At 37.6% G+C, this 24,149-nt stretch overlaps 1 protein-coding gene and 1 pseudogene across 1 annotated transcript in view; one reads left to right on the top strand and one right to left on the bottom strand.

The window, feature by feature from the left end:
• The window catches only part of EYS (eyes shut homolog), a 1,266,634-nt gene that overhangs the window by 650,867 nt on the left and 591,618 nt on the right, over nucleotides 1–24,149 (bottom strand). The window contains 3 exon segments of the mRNA XM_059702239.1: nucleotides 3,990–4,019; nucleotides 4,022–4,110; nucleotides 5,506–5,561. Of these exon segments, the coding sequence (XP_059558222.1) occupies nucleotides 3,990–4,019; nucleotides 4,022–4,110; nucleotides 5,506–5,561 (175 nt within the window).
• On the top strand, nucleotides 18,977–19,652 carry LOC132237179 (serine/arginine-rich splicing factor 3-like; annotated as a pseudogene).

Below are 24,149 nucleotides of genomic sequence, written 5' to 3'. Positions count from 1 at the left end.
ACTCTCATTGATAAAGTGCTGGTGGACCGGTGTGGACACGCTTGAGCATTAACAACTCCAGGTGGTTGGTATTCAGCCTAAGAGGATTTTCCCATACGCTCATAAGTTTCACCGCCAGGAGTCCTAGCAGGTTCGCACATAGTGCAGATAGGAGAAAAATAGACTTTGTGCTTCCACTAGGGGAGAGAATAGCCATTTGAAATACTGTAGAGCATTCTGTTCTTAAAAAGGCCTGACTTCTAGGGAAATAATTTTACCGGAGCCCAATTAATCCAGGAGAAAGGAAATACCCAGCTCTAGACCCTTGAAGCCTCCGTGCTGAATCTAAGGGGTGAGGAGGCCGAGAAGACACGGAAAGGTCACAGCCCAGAGGTGAGGAACGGGCTCACTGAGAGACTGAGATCTACTCATAGCACAGTTGAAAGCTGTATCTTCCCCACGTCACGGGAACTATCTCACCCACACCAATAATAACAGGGGAGATAACAACGGAGAGAACTGCACAGCTCAGATCTATTTAAGAAGTTTCTAATAAAATCCACTGATTGCAAAGGAGATAACAATAAGGATAAAGAATAATTTTTTTTAGCCTGACACCTAAAGCCAGAAAAAGCAGTAAATATGGCCTGACTCCTACCCATATAAAAATAAAGTATCTTATGGCCTATTTATTTCAGTTACTTTTACCCAGCTCATGATGTCTGCCTATAAATATTAAATTATCAGGCATATTAAAAGGAAAAACAACAACAACACAGTTTTAAGAGACAGAGAGAACACCCAAATCTGATTAATATGGCAGAACTTTTGCAATTATCAGACTAGGAATTTGAAATAACGGTGATTAATGTGCTAACAACTTCAACAGAACAACCTCAACAAAGATGACCAACATCAAAAGATATTCTCCTCCTCCTATATAATAAAAGTCTAATATGCTAGGTTTCAGGTTGACTGGTTGGCCATTCAACCAATCAAAGCACAATATGCTAATGATATGCTAAGGCTGCTCAACTGTTCGCCATTGCATGCACTGACTACCAAGGGGCAGACACTCCGACTGGTAGATTAGCTTATTGCTGGGGTCCGTCCCTTCAGGACTGAGCGAGATGGGCTGGACATGCCTTGGAGCCTTCCTGTGGTCTGGTCCCTCCCTGACTGGCCAATCTCCTGCATCTTTCCCCGGCCCCAATTGTGCACCAGTGGGGTCCCTCAGCCTGGCCTGAGCCCTTTCGCAATCTAGGACCCCTTCGGGGATGTCAGAGAGCCAGTTTCGGCCTTATCTAGCAGACCAGTTAAGGGATTTCACTGGTGCACGAATTTGTGCACTGGGCCTCTAGTGTTCTATATTATGTGCTCTTAGAAATACTACAATTATCCCTGCTCTTCACAAACTCCAATATATCAGAATAAAGAGAGTAATATGCAAATATTATATTAGAATATGATAACTTGATATGATGTTTAATTTCTTCCCATGCACTTTGCTGCTAGAATGTCATGACTCACCTTATCAGGGAATTACCAAATTTTCCCTATGCCCACTATTTTAACATTCACCTAAACTCTACATGCACACTTAATCCTGAAACAGATCAATTATCCAATTCTTCAAACTGATTTGTTTCTTAAGCCTCTCTCAAATTCAATATCTTTCTGTGAATGACATTATTTTTTAAAAAATGTAAATTTGACATTTTACCACAATCACGATTCTTATTATTTTACATCCTATTTATTCACAGCATTAGTTGGGGAAGGGAGAAAAGAAATCTAAAAAGCATTTTTTTCAGTGATATTATGCAATTGCCATACCTGTTTTCAAAATAGTTTGCCATTCTATTCCTTCATTTCAAAATTCATGATTCTAACTTCATATTAATATTTCCAGCAGTCAAAGACATTGAACAATTTACTTTTTCATTTCAGCAAAATATTTGGCTTCTTATTCCAATTAATAATTTGTAACTATTTTCAGGGGTATATCTAATTTAAAATGTTTGTTTACTGCTATAACGTTGATATGCATAACATTTAAATGTTAAATTCTTTTTCAATAAACTAAATTTTCTACACCTTTTTCTACTCATTTTAGAATATAACCAATGCATTAACAAAAGTAGAATCCCCCTATCTCTTTGTAGCATTTTACCCAGATGCTTTCTCTTATGATAGTAAGCATTTATGTTTTATTTTAGCTTTTGAGTACTTGAGAGCTAAAATATAAATTTAAAATTAATTTACTATATAATTAATTAATGCATAAAATTAATTAAATGCTCTACTAAAACATGGATCTATTACACCCTTAATACTTTTCTCTATTTAGTAGAATTGTGGTTTTATAAAATTACGTTTTCAGGATTTTTACTTTTTTGTTTGTTTCTTAATACTCAAACGAGGATATTTTTCAACTGATTTTTAGGGAGAGTGGAAGAGTGAAGGAAAGACAGAGAGAACTTCGATGTCAATGAGCCCTGACCAGGGCCCAGGCAGGGGAGGAGCCTGCAACCAAAGTATTTGCACTTTGCCAGAATGGAACCCGGACTCTGCCCCACAGGCCAACGCTCTATCCACTGAGCAAAACTGGCTAAGGCTGCATTTTTACATTTTTAACATATACTAATGGATTTATCCTTCATATTTGATATTATTATTAAAGAGATAAAGTGGTAATTGTCATATATTTTAATATAAAAGAACATATCCTGAGGATTTAACTATTTTAAGGATATTTGGCATTAATTCTTTGTATTTAACAAAACAATTTCTAAAAAAAAAATTTCTATATATCAGGCCTCATCAGTAGGAGGATATAGTAAAGTAAAGGATATATTTCAGCTTTTTTCTTTCTCCACTTTAAGGAAGCCATTATTGTGTAAACTGAGTTGTCATAAAACTTATTTCTTAGCACCAAATACCTCCCAGACTCAAAGTTCCTGAAATGTGTCCTCAAAGACCATCTCTTTAAGGTCATTAGGGGAAAAATATTTCTCCAGAGGAAAGCCAGGACCAAGGGCCCTAAGAGAAATAAAATGATAAAGATGATAGTTCCGTTTTATCAGAGAGATGAGCCTTGGGAATACCCCTCAAAAGAGAATATGACCTAAACCCAAGTTTTCTCACATTATTTTGTTTAAATGACAGGTACGGACCATTCATCTGTTTAATTTTTAATGACCTCTGGAGAGTCTTGCTTCTGACCTTTCCTTTCTGATCTTCCAGCTCTGAGCAAAGTCTAGCTCCATTCATACGTATATGTGCATCTTCCTTAAGCACTAGCCAGACCTCACCTTCCCTTGGCATCTGATTCCTTCATCTTTCACTGAGTCACCTGACTGTATATACTACCTAATTATTTAGCTTTAATCTTGGTTAAGGCTGGTCTATCTGTTAATAACATTTGTAGATATACATTTAAAATTCCTGACAGAACAGTCTTGCCAATTGATCTTTCCTTACTATAATCAGGTGCTATGGTCGAAAGAATTATGGTTCAATGGAGATATTTCTACCAAAGTAAGACTATTCCAATGTTAATGGAATTCAGACCAGTCCAAATTTGCAAAGGAAGCAGATTCATTCTCCTTGGACACATAATACTCTGAGTCCAACACCAGAAGCAGGACTACATCCTTGGGCAAAATAGAGGTTCTGGCAAGCCCTGACAATATTCAGTAATTCCTCTACTGGCATCCTCCTTCCAAATACATTAAAACATGAAAGGACAATATATTAAGTCACTTATACCTTAGTTTGAATCAATTTATGAGCATGCTTTTCTCTTGAAGGGCTGAGGGTACATGTGACGTATGGAGGAAGGGAAAGGGGAATGTTGAGAAAAGTGTAGTATGGCCAGGCAGAGAAGGAGAAGAGCACTAAGTTAACTTGTCCAACCTTAGGTTTCACCAGACACTATTCTATTATTTACAGTGTTTCAAAGGCAATGTAAAAGTTTCACAACAAAAAAACAATAATAATCTTTACACAAATCCAGGTATGCAGAAACATGTCGAGTCAAAGCCAGTTCATTTCCTACACATATGTCATGAACACATGATTTGAGAATGCACTCATCAAATCCCTTCTCACAGGGATGTTCTGGCCAACCTCAGACAATCACAAAGGGGAAATTTAATTTTAATTACGTGTGTGTGTGTGTGTGTGTGTGTGTGTGTGTGTGTGTGTGTGTATTCTTCCTATTTGTTAAAATTGTGCTAGGTCATTTATTGTCACAGTTTACCTTCATAATCATTCTATCTGGTAGCTATTATTACTATCTCTATTTGGTAGATGAGGAAATTAAACTTAGAGAGGATAAATAATTTGACCCCAAATCACACAATTATGCAGAAATGAAAGTAAGTATATGTGAAATAAAATTTTGGCTTGTAACTATGGAGCCATTCTATATTACTCATTCAAATGTCTTTACATATTTTACCTTGGAATAAATCAGTGGTTCTCAACCTTCCTAATGCCATGATCCTTTAATACAGTTCCTCATGTTGCGGTGACCCCCAATTTCATTGTTACAAATTGAACATAATTAAAGCATAGTGATTAATAACAAAAACAACATGTAATTATATATGTGTTTTCCTATGGTCTTAGGAGACTCCTGTGAAAGGGTTGTTCGACCCCCAAAGGGGTCGCAATCCACAGGTTGAGATCCGCTGGAATAAATACATAGAAAGCAATGGAATAAACACACACCATACTTTTTTGAAATATGATTCTCAAATTCAAAGGAAAATTTATCCCTATAGTTTCTAGATATAAAATATTTTCTTATTATACTTGTAGTGTTTCACAGTTCGTATTTCTTAAGCTGTGGTTCTACAGAATATAAATGTTATGTATAGGTTTAGGTGACCATTGGTTGTCACCTAAATTCTCTTTAAACATCATGATCTAATTTTCCATACTAAAACACTGTGTGTGTATCCTTTGTTTGGCTTTTGCCAGCATTTCTTCACCAACCTAGCAAACAGCATTGCTAAGCTAGCCACAATATCTGAGACATGGCTTGCTATGTATACATTAATAATATTTTTTAAACCACTGATTCCTTCCTATGAAGCAACTATTTATAATGAATCTTAATATGTTTAAGAACATGGTAACCTGAATATACCTAAATACGTATACCATTCTACAGAGGGACACTAGAGACAATTAGAGGCAGCTGTCACTACTCACTGACTACTCATGTGAACTATAATTGCAACTTTTAAATATATGTTATGTAATAGCATTTAATCTGAACTCTGGTTATCTGGAAACACTATTTTTACTGTTCCTACTTAACAATATATTCTCACTGTTCTTTCTTGATAAATTGAAAGAGAACTATTAAATATGTATTCTGAGGTACTTAGAAACAATCTAATGCATTATAAGAACACAGAACAAGTTTAAAAGACTTGGCAGAATCTAGATCAAACTTAAAAGCATTTGCAAAAAGACTAAATTTCCCAAATCCTTGTCTAGGACTCTCTCCACTTTGCAATGCTCTTTCATATGCCAAGCTGATTCTGGAACCATCTCTACTATGGAGGCTGTAAAAGGTTTTACAGAAGAAACAGGGCTTATAAAATGTCATGATGACCAGTTGTTAACATGGTTGAATATCATAAACATATTGTTGAATATAAAAGTATATTCCATAAAAATACATTGTGATAAGGGTTCTTACAAAAGTCAAATACAGCCCAGCAGAGTGGCTCAGTGATTGAGGCTTGACCAAAGAACAAAGAGGTGAAGGGTTTGATTCCTGGTCAAGGCACATGCCTGAGTTGCAGGCTCTATCCTTAGTGGGGGCATGTGGGAGACAGCCAATTGATGTTTCTATCTCTATCCCTCTCCCTTTCTCTCTAAAATGTCAAATACATACAAATTTAATGATATCACTTAGAGATGCATACATATAATAATAAAACTATAAAGGATAGTAAAAGAATGTTGAATATAAAATTCAGAATAGTTAGTACAGGTGGGGGTAGTGGGGTGATAATGTGCTCAGGAAAAGATAGAGAGGAACCTGTAATTATTGCTAATATTTTATTCCTTGAGGAAAATGGTAAGTACCCAAAGGCTCATTTTAATATTTTATATAATAAATTTACATTAATTGTATGTTCTCTTGATTAAATAAAAAATTACAATATCAGAGGAAAATAAATATCACATGATCCCACTTATTTGTAGAACTGAATGAACAGAATACTATATGCATAGCCCATGGGCACAGACAATAGGGTGGTGAAGACCTGAGTGGGGTGGCTGGATAGGGACTGGGTGAAAGGGGGTAGAGGGGGGAAAATGGGAGACATCTGTAATACTATAAATCTTTATGAAAATACATTAGTATACACTCTTTATTAAAGAGTATTTAACTTTTCATGGGTCTTGATTTCAAAGAAAAATCATTCTGCTTCTTTTCTAAATTATAAAAGCCCTACCCCTAACAATAATTGTGAGCAGTCATGGCAGATATTATCTGTATTTATCTGCTTTCTTGCTCCAATGGGCAATGCAGCATTTCTGCTTCAAAATGAATAATGTTATTTTAAGGTCAAAATGTGTATCTTCAGTTTATATTATCACCTATGCAAACACTGTTCCACCCCTCCTGAGTGTAAAATGTGGGCTCACTGGCTGCTCCAGGGACTGAGAACAGCTCTGGCTGAAGTAGTCTCATTTGCAGAGATTATTCCCTTCACTTTCAATTTGCTCATAATGGGATAAACTGTGGTTTCACTTACTGAGTGTTAAACATTTTTATGTAACACTATAAATGGAACTATTTGGGCTAAAACAAAAGTAAGTGCAGTTTAGTTTGTAAAATGATCTGAATGCTTGTTCTGATACTTCAGTGGAAATAAGTTCAGTAGCCACTGAATTCACTACACAGGTAGAGAATGAACTCTGTAATTAGGACTGAACTGAATGCTGGGCAGCATGCACGCTGTATAAAGATCTCATGCAGAGAGGATCAGTGAGGTCCAAGATCCAACAAGTGCTCTACTTGTCCAGCATTGCACCTTGTTAGCTTGGAGGAAACAGTAGAATCATCTAACCTGACTGCTTAAAGAGGGAGATGGCTTTATTTAATGATGGCCTTGTATGTGATTACACAATATCAGCCAGCATCGTTAATGGATTGTACTTTTTCGATATGTGCTGAACAGTTTGGGATGACATATTAGAATACAACTCCTTGAATGGGATTTGATGGTAAAAAATTAAATAAGATACGGACTATCTTCTAGACTATTTCTATCCAGTTTAAATTTCAGTTTTGTTTTGTATATCTGGTGAGGAAGCTGGCATTAAATTGCTGGGAGCCGGTCCATCCTTGCTGCTTGACACAGTCGCTGCAGGGAAGGAACATCTGCACAGCATATGTTTCAAGGGACCTGGCATATATGGCATACTGTTCTTAATATGTTTGCTCACCTTCTTGGCACTATGTGTTTTAACCAAGGTCACCTCTCTGAGAAAGGTTGTTTCCCCAGGTGGGGATTTTTCCCTGGAGTTAGGGAGGGAATAAAACCCCTTAACTAAGTGCCAGGCGGGTAGTTAATCACTTTAACTACGAACAATCATGCTTAAGCTACATAATCTTTACTCCCTGGAATGGAGATAAGAAAAGCCCTAACCTTTGGAATAGAGATTGATAGGATTGGAATCAACTGGTATAAATACAGATGTAACAAGACAACAGGACACAGAACCTAGAGACAGAACCTAGCGAGAGAACTTGGCTGAAGAACCTAGAGACAGAACCTGGCTACAGAACCTGGATAGAACATGACAAGAGAACCTGACTAGAACCTGTTGACTGAACCTGGCAAAAGATCTTGGACAGGACCTGGCTACAGAACTTGGTTGGAGAACCTAGCCAGAACCTGGTTGAAGAACCTGGCTACAGAATCTGGTGACCGAACCTGGCTGGGGAACCTGGGGAACCTGGCTGGAGAACCTAGCAAGAGAACACGGACACAGAACCTGGCTGGAGATCCTAACCAGAACTTCGCTGGAGATCCTGGACAGAACCAGTCTGGAGAACCTAGCGACAGAACCTGATGACAGAACCTGACTGGAGATCCTAGATAGAACCAGGAGAGAGAACCCAACCATGCTGGTCAACTGAACGCTGCCTCCGTGTCATTCCTTCTTTGCCGACTCCGTCCACACCTTTGGGGACCCCTGGACCTGCTGGGGCAGGACCCTAGCAAATAAGGAATTTGAAGTTTACAAAAATTTAGAAAATACCTGTAGTGAGTTGTTATTTCTAAACATTTGAATTTCCTGATGGTAGTCAAAGTGATTGCTTACCAGTTCACAGAACATCCAGTTCCTGTTTTCTAAATGTGATCATTGCTTAGAACTTGATTAGATCCAAGCAGTGTTGATCAACATTATTGATGGAGCGATGATCAAAAATGTATTTTACATATACATCTACAATAATAAAAGCATAATATGCTAATTAGGGTGGACGTCCTTCTGTACCACCTTCCCAATGTAATTCCAGGCAAATAAAACTTTCTACCTCATCTCATCCTCCCATGGGGGCCTCCAGAAATGCTTATTTCAGCAGTGCCTAAGAACTCCACTCTCACTAGCAAAGGAGAAGGGCAATCCCTACAATTCTCTAATAACAATATCACATTGTTACTCGACTATTTTCTGAATTATACAGTTGATCTCATTATATCTTCTAAATCTTTCATAAACACAGATATTTTAAACTAATTTGTTTGATTTATTGCAGAAATTGTGATAGATTAGAATCTAAATTATTGGATGTTATTTTCAGATATGTAATTTAATTTATTATAGCCTTACGTAAATCCCATAAAGTACAAGTCTACTTCATATCTAAAATAAGTACTTTTATTACTATTGCCTAAATTATGTATCCTAAAGGCCATTTTTAATTTAACATTTTTACTTTTATCCTGAGTGATTCTATTATCAGTTTAATTTTGCATACAAATTATGAAGAGAATATTCTCCAGAATAAATCTGGAGACAGTGTAAATCTAAGTTTCTTGAGATTACAAATCAGAATATTGTCTAAATACCTGTTGAAACTATATATGGACATATAAAATAATTTAGATAAAAGGGAATTGATAATAACCACAACTGTCTCCGTGATTAGGAATACATAAATCTCAAAAGGAATTCTTTTTTATAGTTATTATTTCCTATGTTTTCAATAAAACTTTGCTTTAAATTTTGATCGTCAGAGTATTTATATTTCAGAATGTAAGTTGTTTTTGTTTGGAATGTTTCTTATGCAATAACTGAGGCAAAGACTTGAATTCAGATTGCTTATTTGAGAGGAGATATATATATATATATATATATATATATATATATATATATATATATATATATATATATATATATATGCCCAAATGAAGGAGTGGGGAAAATGAGACAGGGAAGAAGAGTCAATTGGAAATGGGTTATTTAACTCTTTGCCACTAGGTGTAGCTGGGCTCAGAACAACTAGAATGGTTCTAAAACTTTCTCATACTTTCGAAAGCCTAATTCTTCTCTCATTGACTGTAGGTGTACTTAGTGATTCGCTGCTAATGTGTAGAATATGGTCCAAGTGTGACTTCCTTTTCCTTCTTTCTTTGGTTCTCTCAGACAAAGCCAACTTCTATGTCATGAAGATAATTAAGTAACAGTATGGAGAGAGCCACGTGGAGGAGAAATAAAGTCCCTGGTCAACAGCTACATCGTGAATTTGGAACAGGATCTTCTAATCTAGCCCAATGCAAGTCTTTATATGACTGTAAGCCTGCTGACTCTTTTTTTAAAAAGATATATTTTATTGATTTTTCACAGGGAGGAAGGGAGAGGGATAGAGAGTTAGAAACATCGATGAGAGAGAAACATTGATCAGCTGCTTCCTGCATGCCCCCTACTGGGGTTGTGCCTGCAACCAAGGTACATGCCCTTGACCAGAATGGAACCTGGGACCCTTCAGTCCATAGGCCAACACTCCATTCACTGAGCCAAACCAGTCAGGGCAGTCTGCTGACTCTTTATTGCAACCTAAAAAAAGATCCTGAGCCAGAATCACCCAGATAAGCCACTCCTGAACTACAGAAACTGTGAAATACAGACATTCCCCAACTTGTGACGGTTCCACTTACGATTTTTCAACTTTACAATGGTGCCATAGCATACGCATTAAGTAGAAACCTTATTGTATCTCTTGTGATGCCAGATAGCAGTAGCGAGCCCAAGTTCATAGTCAGACACGCTAGCACAAGGATAAACAACCGACACTTAGTCTACAGTGTACTGTGTGGCTGGAGTTTTTGTGCTTCATTTTCCCATCCCATCATGTCTACATAATGCCCATCTGTGTCTCCTGCTTCCGGTGAGGAAGAAAAGGGAGAGGTACTTACTCAAGATAACTGTCCAACTGTAGGCTAATGTAAGTGTTCTGAGCACATTTAAGTTAGGCTAGCCTAAATTATAATGTCCAGTAGGTTAGGTGTGTTAAATTCATTTTTTTACATGATATCTTTAATGCAATGGGTTTACCAGTACATAAGCCCATAGTAAGCTGAGGAACATCTGTAAATGCTTGTTGTTTTCAGCCATTAGATTTGAGTGGTAATTTTTTTACACTGCAATAGATGACTATGCACTCAGTGAGAATCTGATGAATTCAGTTATGGAATGATTGAGAAATGGAGCAATTGTCCACTGACTCTCTTGTGCCCGTTACACACAGATTACCTTCAGGTATTAACATATCCACACTTTTGTGCTGATTTACGAGTGGCCTAGGTGTACATTCGGTTAGGTTCTTCAGCTTCCAAAAAAGTGGAAGGCATAAAAGAGAGGCTTTTAAAGTAGGGGTAGCCAATATGATTAGAAACTGCCCAGCACAGCTGGGATTGGATGAATAGCAGCAAAAGCATCTGCTAAACAATCACCACATGTGGAGCCCCAACCTACTTTGTATGTTAAATAACCTCTCAAAAAATGCAGAAAAATAAGTTAATACATTTGAACTACACTGAAATCTTATGGGGAGAGAAATGTTTTTCATCTACATTCTGCTTTTAGTAATAACTCAATTAAAATAAATGAAAGTAGACCTTTATTCTGGGGACTATTTATAAGACATAATAAGGAAACAGACAGAACCAACACAGGCAATGAAACTTACCTCAATCTAGTATCAATTCTGTCACTATATTGATATCACTATATCTACTATGATCAAAATGATTTTCTCAAGGTAAAATGCCTAATTATTATAATAACATGTATGTTTACAATATATTGCTATTTTCCAGTTAGAAAATTGATATTATATAGTTTACGTTAGCTAAATTTTCTGTACTAGGCATTTTGCAAGGTCATTTACATACATGTGTTAATTTTCAAAACATAATCTTAGATAATACATTTAGGCTACCAGTAATGAGTTTAAATGAAAAATAATTTACTTGGCAGATACAATTTTAGGATATTTTATTGTAAACAGAGTGTTCTCCATGGCAAGAGTTAGTGTAAATCATGACAAACTCATGTACTCAGGTATGGAAGAAGTTTCTGGTGAAATCATTTTAATGTTTTGTTTCATTTAGAGGTCCAAATTTATAGTGCTGGGTTTTCTAAATAACATATTCAAAAAGTAGTTAATTGGATTCCTCAGGATACTTCCATGTTAACACTTACATGACTTCATAAACCAACTCATTTGGTTCTTTCAACAGCTCTACTTACGTAAATGATGTTGAACTATTGTTTGTGTTTTTTGTTTTGTTTTGTTTTTTTGTGCCCTTAACTGGTAATCAAACCTGGGACCCTCCAGTGAGAAGGCTGATGCTCTAACCATTGAGAAAAGCAGCCAGGGCCCATGCTTATTTTTCAAACTTGCAAAGTGTCCTGTATTTTGCCATATGGGATTATACTGATATTAAATACCCTTTTTAATATTTCCCACCATTGGATAACATTCTATTAACTGCAGAAATCCTTGTGCATTTTAATCCATCTTTTAAGTACTTCAAAATGCATTTCATTTTTCTCACAAAATCTTCCAATTTTTACTGGAAACTTCCAAAATTTCTTAACCCATTCCTTATAAAGCACACTTTCTAGCCCTAGCCGGTTTGGCTCAGTGGATAGAGCGTCGGCCTGTGGACTCAAGGGTCCCAGGTTTGATTCTGGTCAAGGGCATATACCTTGGTTGTGGGCACATCTCCAGTGAGGAGTGTGCAGCAGGCAGCTGATTGATGTTTCTCTCTCATCGATGTTTCTAGCTCTCTATCCCTCTCCCTTCCGCTCTGTAAAAAAAAAAATAATAAAATAAAAAAATCAATAAAATATATTTTTAAAAAAAGAGAGAATGCAAATCAAAATGACAATGAGGCACCATCTAACACCTGTCAGAATGGCTATCATCAACAAATCAACAAATGACAAGTGCTGGAGAGGATGCTGAGAAAAGGGAACCCTCTTGCACTGCTGGTGGGAATGCAGAATGGTGCAACCACTGTGGAGAACAGTATGGCATTTCCACAAAAAATTAAAAATGGAACTTCCATTTGACCCAGCAATCCCACTTCTAGGAATATATCCCAAGGAAACAGAAACAACAATCAGAAAGAATATATGCACCCTTATGTTCATAGCAGCACAATTTACAATAGCTAAGATTTGGAAACAGCCTAAGTGCCCATCAGTGGATTAAAAAACAGTGGTACATCTACACAATGGAATACTGTCCTATAAAATAAAAGGCTAATATGCAAATTGACTGAATGGCAGAACGATTGGTCACTATGACGAGCACTGACCACCAGGGGCAGATGCTCAATGCAGGAGCTGCCCCCTGGTGGTCAGTGAACTCCCACAGGGGGAGTGCTGCTCAGCAAGAAGCCGGGCTCATGGCTGGCGAGTGCAGTGGTGGTGGCGGGGGCCTCTCCCGCCTCTGAAGCAGTGCTAACGACCCCTTGGGGTATGTCCAGAGAAAAGGCCTAAGCTGGCAGTCGGATATCCCCCAAGGGTCTCCCAGACTGTGAGAGGGTGCAGGCCAGGCTGAGGGACCCCACCCAATGCACAAATGTCATGCAGCGAGCCTCTAGTGCTGCTATAAAAAAGAAAGAACTCTTACCATTTACAACAGCATGGATGGACCTGGAGAGCATTATGCTAAGTGAAATAAGCCAGTAGGAGAAATATAAATATCTTCATGATCTCACTCACTTGTGGAATATAATGAACAACATAAACTGATTAACAAAAATAGATACAGAGACAGAGGAGCATCGAACAGACCGTCAAACTTCAGAGGGAAGGCAGGGGAGGGTGAGAAGAGGGGTGGGGTAAGAGATCAACCAAAGGACTTGTATGCATGTATATAAGCATAACCAATGGACAAAGACAGTAGGGAGGTGAGGGCATGTGCTTGAGGGCAGGAATGGGCGGGGAAAGGTCAATGGGGGCAAAAGGAGACATATGTAATACTTTCAACAATAAAGAATTTAAATTTAAAAAAGAAAAAAATTGGTTTCTTCCATAACCAGGTTTCACTCCTACTCTCCTTCCAATATTATATTTAATAAATATTTTATTCTTTTTTGGACATTTTTCTATGTATGTGGACATATATAGATATGTTGCCAGAAATATTAAGATTCCTTTCACAGAGAAAAGTTTCAAACTTTTTTTTTTCTTTTGAATAAATATCAATTATCCGAGTAATACTGGAGTCTTTTATAGGGTTCTAAAATACATAAAAAATAACTTAAAAAGACAACCAGAATTTTATATTAAATGGTGAAAAGGATTGGTTTTTAAGTTTTAAAAACATTAACACAAATATATTTCCAAAGTTCACCTAAAGTTTCACAAAATCAATTTAAAATTATGGGTTTTGACATGTCTCCAACTACATTATCTTATCTTTACTTCTCCTTTGACTAATGATAGTTTAACGAAATTATTTAAGCTTACCTCAGATTTCCAAAATGTCTCTCTAAAACTTTTATACATTATTATCCTGGCCTCTAATGTATTCATGCTGATTGTTTTTCTCTTTCTTAGTTTTAACCACTGTAACTCTGTCCAATCTCCATCAGCATGGTGTACAATTGATGCAATTTTCCAAGAGACTTTCTGTCAATTTTGTAAGATCCTGCATTTTTGCCAAGATTTTAAATTTAATTATTGAGTTGATTTTCTCTGTATTTATACTGCCTTTTTTTTTTTTTCCAGCTGTCAAGGGACAGATTCTAGATTCTTCAATAAGTAGACAGTACATAAGATGATATGTTTGAGATGGGATTAATATTAAAAGTAAATTTTTTTATTTCTTATAAAAAAAATCCTATAGCTGCATGATTTGGAAAATTGGCCCTAAGTAAAAACACTTAAGGAGAAAAAAGCTCTCTGATACTTAATTAACAATATAGCATGTATTTTGAAATTTATTTTACTTATCTAGTTCCTTTTTAGATATCTGACTATATTAAAATGGAAAGCATGAATCAAAGCATTCCCTTTTTCCCATTTGCCACAAGGCTTAGAAGAGACATGGGAATGTACAAAGTATACTTTTTAGATAACTGCTATTTCTGCTCATTCTGGAGTTTAATTTTAAGCTAAAGTTTGAATGTATATTCTAGTTCAACACTGAATCAAAAATTTCAAAAATTAATTTTAATTGTAAGTAATGATTTTACTAATATAGTCAACATGGTGGGGAATTCTCCAACATAAAACACATATGCCTTCTAAAATTCTCTATGAGATACTAGAAGTGAAACACACACACACACAAACTGGCCACTCATCAGCCTAAATCAGCTCATAATTAATAAATCACTGCATAAGCTGAACTTGAAGAAATGCCTTTGGGATTATTTATATGCAGATCATTTAATTCTCTTGAGAACACCTATGACTTTGACTGGGCTTATTAAAATGCTGATTAACTATTTTGATCTCTACCTATTTACTAAACTGTACATTTCCTGAGGATCATTCTTTCTAATTTGCAATTTTGTCATTAGAAAACTGAGTGGAGGAAAACAAACTGAAGCTCCAATTATAGAAACTGATTTGCATAGTAAAGTCACATTTATTCAAAATAGTATGGATAGTGAGAAATATGTTATGAACTCTTTGAAATTCATATCTGTGAAATAACTATGTTATAAAAGATTTTCACTTTCGATTTCTAATATAGGTACACTATGGTCAGAACATGACCTGTGTGCTTTTCAAACTTGAATGTGCATATGCATGCGGGAATACGTTTTAATCAACTTTGCTTCCTTTTGAAATGTTATAGATAGCTCTATATGTTGCTTCCCTAAAGAAGCTATAACTAGATTCTCTATTATATGTGCAATAGAATGTGAACTGTGTTTATAATTAAATATATAAGTGAGCAAATTCAATGCTTATTAAAATCAATATATGAATACTCTCTTAATTATACTTATTAAGATCTGTTAAATGTCATGCAGCTGGTTATTCTACCTCAACAATAAAAGTTCCTGTTGGGGCTCAGGCAAACCTTCACCATTTTTAATATTTTTTGAATTTTTAATATTCACATTTCTTTCATATTTTGGGAGATTCCTAGCCATTCAGTCTGTATACTTTTCAGACTGTCTTCACTTTGAGCCATAGCCTCCCTGACACCATGTCTCATCAAATATTCTGTATTGGGAGAGTTGAAGCCATAGCCTTGAAAGAACGAAGTGTGCTCATTTTCAGGCAGTTTTTCCCAAATATATCTTTTCCTCAGGAATTTGTAAGGGTGTGAAGAATATGATGCAGGGTGTTCCTAGCAACAACAACAAAATAAATGTCACTTTAATGTCACCTTATTACCAACATATTCAATCCACTAATTTTGCCCTTAATGACTTTATATTTTTCATAGTGACTTGTTGCTTCAGGAATTTTTTCTTGTTTACTTCCTTTTTCTCTACATTAGTTTGCTAGGATTGACATAACAAAATTACATAAGCTGGGTGGCTTAAAAAACAGAAATTTACTTTCTCACAATTCTGGAAGCCACATGACCTGTATCAAGGTGTCTGCAGGGTTGGTTTCTTCTGAGGGCTTCCCTCATTGGCTTGTAGAAGTCTGCCTTTTTGTGCTTGTCTTTATATGATCTTTCCTCTGCTTATGTACTCATATATACACATCAGTCATTGAATTAGGTCCCACTTTTGACCTCATTTTACCTTAAGTAATTCTTTAAATTCCCTATTTGCAAATATAGTCATCTTCTGAGAGTTAGAACTTTAACATATGAATTTTGGGGAGACACAATTTAAAACACCCCCTCTTATCTGTAAACCAAAAGAAGTCTATTGGATAACAACCAGAAGACAAGTAGTAGGAATATAGACACATGAAAGCAAAGAAAAGACATGAGTTTTAAAATAAAGCAGGACATTAAAACATCTCAACAAACTTTAAGGCAGGTCTTAGAAAGTAACCAAAAGCATTTTCAGAACATTCACAGAGGTTTCCATTTTCAAGCACTAATATTATCCTATATAATAAAAGGCTAATTAATATGCTAATTGACCGAACAGCAGAATGACAGATTGCGCTGACACTCACTGACCACCAGGGGGCAGACGCTCAATTCAGGAGCTGCCCCCTGGTGGTCAGTGCACTCCCACAGGGGGAGCACCACTCAGCCAGAAGGTGGTGAAGAGAGCCTCCCCTGTCTCTGGGGAGTGGGCCTAAGCCAGCAGTCAGACATCCCCCTAGGGCTCCCGGACTGCAAGAGGGCGCAGGCGGGGCTGAGGGACCCCCCACCTGAGTGCATGAATTTCATGCACCAGGCCTCTAGTATGTAAATATAATTCCCTTTCTTGGTAAATATTGGGGCTTTTAAAAATTATGTTTCATTATTAGCACTACACAAATACTTTTCTTATATTTTACTATATAAATCTTGAAGGTGGAATCCAAGTTTATGATATGAAATGAACATGCCATAAATAAAAAAGCCTCTTCATGGTTTTGGCATTATATGGAAAGCCCCTACACTAAAGATTTAAATTCATGCAAAGCTTAGAAAAACTTGGTGCTATTATGCTTCATGAAGAAGACAAAACAAAAAATAGCATTTGAATTTTTCCTCCTGTTCTTTGTAATCACCACACACATTTAGTGTCTTATCTTAGATAAATGGCTATAGGACCAAAACTCAGAAATTTTGAATAAAGCCAACATATACAGGGATTAGAGTCAAAAGGTAGGGAAATAATTTCTGAACCGAGTTATCCCTGTATCCAGATATGCCTAAAATGAGCTTCAAAATGAACTTCGCAGTTTTATGAGTTATAACAATTCTAGGTATGCTTTTAATAGAGGTAGTTTAGTTGTAGGAGTCCAAACACCTTTTAGGGATGCATACTTTCTGAAGACATAGTATATTCATTGGAATTATTACAAAGCTAATATAGCCTCAACATGTACACTTATCATTGACTATTTCAAATATATTAATATCCAAACAAGTGTTAGAATATCATGTCATTATAAAAACATAATGAGCAGGAAAATCATGTATTTATGGAAATACTATAATTTGCAAACCGATTCCTGATTTTAGCCTACCACAACTGATCTAAATATATATTTCAATGCGGTTAATATGGTGGTCTGCGATCTCCTTCCTTGCAATTGCTAATTATAGCTCATATCATATTCTTAAACTTAAGACAGTCTTTTACAGGTGCTAAGTAGCTCTGAATCAAAAGAATGCATATTTATAAGATGGGAGAAATCTCTCTATGAGCCTGGAGAATGCAGCATCAGCATGCCAACTCCATTATTGGTAATTCTTGCCATGTAAAGCTTTTTTTTTTTTTTTTTTTTTTTGCTTTTTTAAATCCCTAATCACATTTAGTGAGCAAATAACTAGAAATAATCATTTAGAACTCTATTCATCAGACCATTATTATTTTGCATCAACTAAGCCTTTATGAGATAGCTGAATTTCTTCAGGGAACAAATACTATTTACCATTCCTCTTTGCTGCCCATCTAATAGAAAGTTTTAGGTCTACCTCAGAGTTAAAGCCCAGGCTGAATGATGAAGAGATTTTAATGAACACATCATTATATAAGCAGTGAAACATCAAAAACCAGACACCAGAGAAGTAATATGTTTGAATAAACAAATAAAACATTTAAAATTTCAATGACGTATTTAAACAACTCAAAATAGAACTATTTTATACAAATTATAATATTGGATTCTTTCTGGGAATGTCAGTCCTATATGTAATCATGGATCTGAAATTGACTCCATGGGAGCTCTACAGAAGAACATTTATAAATGTAACAGAAACAAAAAAAGAGCAGTGTGTGAGACTGAGGGTATGCAGTATTAAGAACGAAAGCTTTGGAATTCTTGACATGAGATGATGATACACAGAGATGAGTGAGCTCTCTGGTAATTACCAGCCATGCGACCTTGATAACTGACATGTTTCACAATTGAAGAGTTTGTCATTTAAAATGTCAGGATTATATTAGAACTAAAATAATTCTATTTTGAGGATTAATTTAAATTGTAATGTAATAACAAAAAATTGTAAAACTAAACTTATTAGAATTTATAAGAATTAGGATACTTTTTAAATGCCAGTAACTTTTTTTAGTGTTCTTTTATTATTGTTATGATTATAGTTATTTATATAAACTGAAAAAGGCACAATGTTTAGATGAATAAATTAAATTTCTATCTCTGAGATGAAGTTAAATTCCTCTCTCCATGTGTTTAAATCCTAGAAGAAACTTCTTGTTATTCTTTAACCAACACAAAAATATATTATCTGAGTGCTATAGTTAAAATAACTGAAATAGTAATATTGAAAAATTGTCCTAGATGGTGAGAATATTTTGGGGATAAAAATAGTAGAAAAAAAAACACGCCATTTCGTGGACGCCGGGGAGCCGGGCGGAGGGTGTGGACTTCAGCCGCCGCGTTTCTCACTCCGGACCTCGAAATGCATCGTGATTCCTGTCCACTGGATTGTAAGGTTTAGGTGGGAAATCTTGGGAACAACGGTGACAAGACTGAGTTGGAACGGACTTTTGGCTATTACGGGCCACTCAGGAGTGTGTGGGTTGTTAGAAACCCTCCCGGCTTTGCTATCTGTCCGAGAGCTAGACGGGAGAGCCCTGTGTGGCTGCCGAGTAAGAGTGGAACTGTCCAATGGTGAAAGGAGAAGTCGAAATCGAGGCCAGCCTCCCTCTTGGGGGGTTCGTCGCCCTCGAGATGATTATGGGTGAAGGAGTCCTCCACCTCGCTGCAGATCTCCAAGACGGAGAAGCTTCTCCCGTAGCCGGACCTGGTCCCTTTCCAGAGATAGGAGGAGGGAGAGATCACTATCTCGGGAGAGAAATGATAAGCTGTCTCGATCCTTCTCTAGGTCTCAGAGCCGATCTAGGTCAAATGAAAGGAAATAGAAGACCAGTTTTCAAGATGTACAGGAAATAAATTCCTTTGACAGGAGTATGTACAGAAAATTTGTTTGAGACTTAAGCGTGGTGCATTTTTTAAAATTTTTTTAATGCTGTCATTTGTAATGTTTTGTGAGAATCCTTGGAATAAAGTTTTGATTACAAAAAACACACCAAACAAACAAACAAACAAACAAACAAAAATAGTAGAAAAAAAAAGGATGATTTACTGATTACAAAGTGCCATGAGTATGGATATATTTTTGAAGTTAAAATTTATTAAAAATATTCAAAAAGATTTTGATGATGTTATATTGTGTCTTAAAAATGATGAAAAGACACTTGTTTTCAGACAGAGAGAATTAAGAAGTCTAAGAATGCTTTTAATATAAAACATTTTAAACTTATAAAGAAATTTATAATTTTGTGTGTGTATGTTTGTGGTGTGTGTGTGTGTGTGTTTTGTTTTGCATGTTGAGACATTTCTGCTACATGGGATGCACTGATATACAGGTATTCCAAGTGTACTGGTAAGGGTGAAAATTAGACTTTAGCAGTATGTTTAAAAAACATACATACATTTGCATTCATTCTGAGTAAGCAACTTTCCTGTCAGGAATTTATTCTAAGAAAGTTATCAAAATGTCAAAGATGAGCTAATGATAATATTTCTAGTAGGCAGATGACCCAAAATCATGTATAATCTGCTCTCCTTGGGTGTGGGTGAAACCTGTGACCAGGATGAACTATCGCTCTGTGATCATGTTAAATTATATGGCAGCAGGCAGATTGTCTGGAGTGAGCCTTACCCAATCCAGGGAGCTCTTTTAAAAGCAAAGAGTTTTCCATGGCTAGTCAAAGGAGAGGATGAGATGCTCACACTGAGTGGCAAAATGGAGACACCACATGGCAAGAACCTAAGGGTGGCATCTAGGAGCTAAGGCTGGCAGGAAAATGGGACTTACATTCACAAGGAAATGAATTCTTCTAACAACTAGTGAACTTGAAAGAGGACTCAGGCCCAGATATAACTATAGTCCTGGTATTATTTTTGATAGCAAGTAACTGGAAACCACCTCTGTGACTAACAATAAAGACCAGGTAAACAAAATATGATACAGTATACAGTAAGTCATGTATGCAAAACCTATATACAGTCTATGTCAGAGGTGTGCACGAAATTCTCTCTGTGTATTTTTACATATATTTATATATTTTTATACAGAGTGGGACAAAATAGATTTATAGTTGTTTGTATAGAAAATAATACAATAATCTATATATATCAGAGCCCAGTGACTGAACAGTGGAACAACCAGAATGACCAGTCAACCAGTCGCTATGATGCGCACTGACCACCAGGGGGCAGAAGCTCAACACAGGAGTGCCCCCTGGTGGTCAGTGCGCTCCCATAGCGGGTCAATCCCCACAGGCCACATACCCCACCAATGCATGAATCTGTGCACCGGGCCTCTAGTCCTATATAATAAAAGCCTAATATGCTAAGTGTCTGGTCTTCCAGCCGGCTATTCAAACAATCAAAGCATAATATGCTAATGATATGCTAAGGCCGCTCAACCATTCGCCGTGACATGCACTGACCACCAGGGGGCAGATGCTCCGACCAGTAGTTTAGCTTGCTGCTGGGGTCTGGCCAATCAGGACTGAGAAGATAAGCCAGACATGCCCTGGATCCCTCCCATGGTCCCTCACCAGCCCCAATCATGCACCAGTGGGGAACCTTGGCCTGGCCTGCACCCTTTTGTAATCTGGGCTGAGGGACCGTCGCCTCCCCTCGAGTGCACGAAATTCGTGCACTGGGCCTCTAGTTAATAAATAATAATACAAGACTAAACTGTGTTTTGAGCAGCCCTCTCAAGGAACCAAGATGGCGGCATAGGTTAACGCCGGACTTTGCTGCTTTGAACAACTACTTCAAAAGTGAAACCAAAAAATGGAAGTGACATCACGCAGAACCACAGGAACGCTGGCTGAGTGGAAGTCCTACAACTAGGAGGAAAGAGAAACGCACGCGGACACTCAGAGGAGGCGCAGTGCTGAAGTCAGATTCTGGGGTGCGGAGTGCGCGGAGCGAGCTGGCGGCGGAGGGCGCAGTTGTTGTTTTCAATCGGGAGGGAGTCACAGACTCTGAGCTCCAGATCCGGGCGAGTCTTTGGGGACCCAGACTCAAACGGGAGAGGCGGGACTCTCTGGCTTCAGTCAGAGCGAGTGCAGCTTTCTCTCCCAGCTTTGCAGCGGGTGCTGGGACTCGGAAAGGCAGAGCCCCTAGGGACAGGACTGAGAGCCGCCATGACTGCTCTCTCCGGCCCACCCTGTTGATCCTGTGCGACCCGCCCCGCCCAAGCCCTGCACAGAGGCATTTGCCGGATAACCTCAGGCAAAGGCTGGATTAGTGCCTCCCTAGAGGACAGAAGTTCTCTCACTGCTGACACAGCTGATTCTCATAGCCACTTGGCCCGGAGGTCAAACCCTCCCTGGAATTAGCTACAACAATCAAGATTTAACTATAAGACTGCGAACAAAGACCACTAGGGGGTGCACCAAGGAAGCATAACAAAATGCGGAGACAAAGAAACAGGACAAAATTGTCGAAGGAAGATATAGAGTTCAGAACCACACTTTTAAGGTCTCTCAAGAACTGTTTAGAAGCTGCCGATAAACTTAATGAGATCTACACGAAAACTAATAAGACCCTCGATCTTATATTGGGGAACCAACTAGAAATTAAGCATACACGGACTGAAATAACGAATATTATACAGACGCCCGACAGCAGACCAGAGGAGCGCAAGAATCAAGTCAATGATTTGAAATGCGAGGAAGCAAAAAACATCCAACCGGAAAAGCAAAATGAAAAAAGAATCCAAAAATGCGAGGATAGTGTAAGGAGCCTCTGGGACAGCTTCAAGCGTACCAACATCAGAATTATAGGGGTGCCAGAAGATGAGAGAGAGCAAGATATTGAAAACCTATTTGAAGAAATAATGACAGAAAACTTCCCCCACCTGGTGAAAGAAATGGACTTACAGGTCCAAGAAGCGTGGAGAACCCCAAACAAAAGGAATCCAAAGAGGACCACACCAAGACACATCATAATTAAAATGCCAAGAGCAAAAGATAAAGAGAGAATCTTAAAAACAGCAAGAGAAAGAAACTCAGTTACCTACAAGGGAATACCCATACGACTGTCAGCTGATTTCTCAACAGAAACTTTGCAGGCCAGAAGGGAGTGGCAAGAAATATTCAAAGTGATGAATACCAAGAACCTACAACCAAGATTACTTTATCCAGCAAAGCTATCATTCAGAATTGAAGGTCAGATAAAGAGCTTCACAGATAAGGAAAAACTAAAGGAGTTCATCACCACCAAACCAGGATTATATGAAATGCTGAAAGGTATCCTTTAAGAAGAGGAAGAGGAAGAAAAAGGTAAAGATACAAATTATGAACAACAAATATGCATCTATCAACAAGTGAATCTAAGAATCAAGTGAATAAATAATCCGATGAACAGAATGAACTGTTGATTATAATAGAATCAGGGACATAGAAAGGGAATGGACTGACTATTCTTGGGGGGGAAAGGGGTATGGGAGATGTGGGAAGAGACTGGACAAAAATCGTGCACCTATGGATGAGGACAGTGGGTGGGGAGTGAGGGCGGAGGGTGGGGCGGGAACTGGGAGGAGGGGAGTTATGGGGGGGGAAAAAAGAGGAACAAATGTAATAATCTGAACAAAAAAGATTTAATTAAAAAAAATAAAAAAAAATAAAAAATTAAACTGTGTTTTGAGTACTCACAATTGTAAACCTATTTTTGCCCCATCCTATATTGTATATTGCTTTGGGTTAAACTGTGTCCTTCAAAGGGGATATTTGAAGACTTAACCCCTAGTACCTCAGAATATAAACTTATCTATGTACATAAAAGCCTGAATGACAGGGGGCACACTGACCACCAGCCAGCCAGCTGACTGTTCAACTGTCAAGGGGCAGATGCTCAATGAGGAGCAGAAACCACAGGCATGGAAACATGGAACAGACTGATGAATCTCAGAGGGAAGGGGGAAGGGGGGAAGGTAGGAAGGTAGGAGATTAACCAAAGATCTTACATGCACAGTAGAGGCCCAGTGCATGGATTAATGCACTGGTGGGGTCCCTCGGCCCGGCCTGCAGGGATCAGGCTGAAACTGACTCTCCAACATCCCCTGAGGGATTGCAAGAGGGCACAGGCCAGGCTGAGGGACCCCACTGGTGCACGAATCTGTGCACCAGGCCTCTAGTTAAAAATAGGTGTTTGGCAGATATATTAAAGTTAAGATGAGGTCATTAGGGCCCCTAATCCAATATGACTGGTGGCCTGATAAAAAGGGAAAGTATGGATTCAGAGACAGACATGCACAGAGAAAAGATCATGTGGAGACACAGGGACACCAGCAACTACAAGCCAAGAAATGTCTGAAGCTATCAAAAGTTATGGAGAGGTATAGAACTTCCCCTCACAGTCTCAGCAGGAACCAAATCTGCCAAGACCTTACTTTGGACCTCTAGCCTCCAAAAGTGTGAGACAATAAATTTCTGTTAAGTCACCCAGTATGTAATCATTAGTTATGGCAGCCAGAA

The sequence above is a fragment of the Myotis daubentonii genome, chromosome 6 (genome assembly GCF_963259705.1).
Source record: "Myotis daubentonii chromosome 6, mMyoDau2.1, whole genome shotgun sequence".
In the NCBI taxonomy this organism is placed as follows: domain Eukaryota; kingdom Metazoa; phylum Chordata; class Mammalia; order Chiroptera; family Vespertilionidae; genus Myotis; species Myotis daubentonii.
Note: the sequence above shows the minus strand (reverse complement) of the source record. Positions and strands in the feature narration are given on the sequence as shown.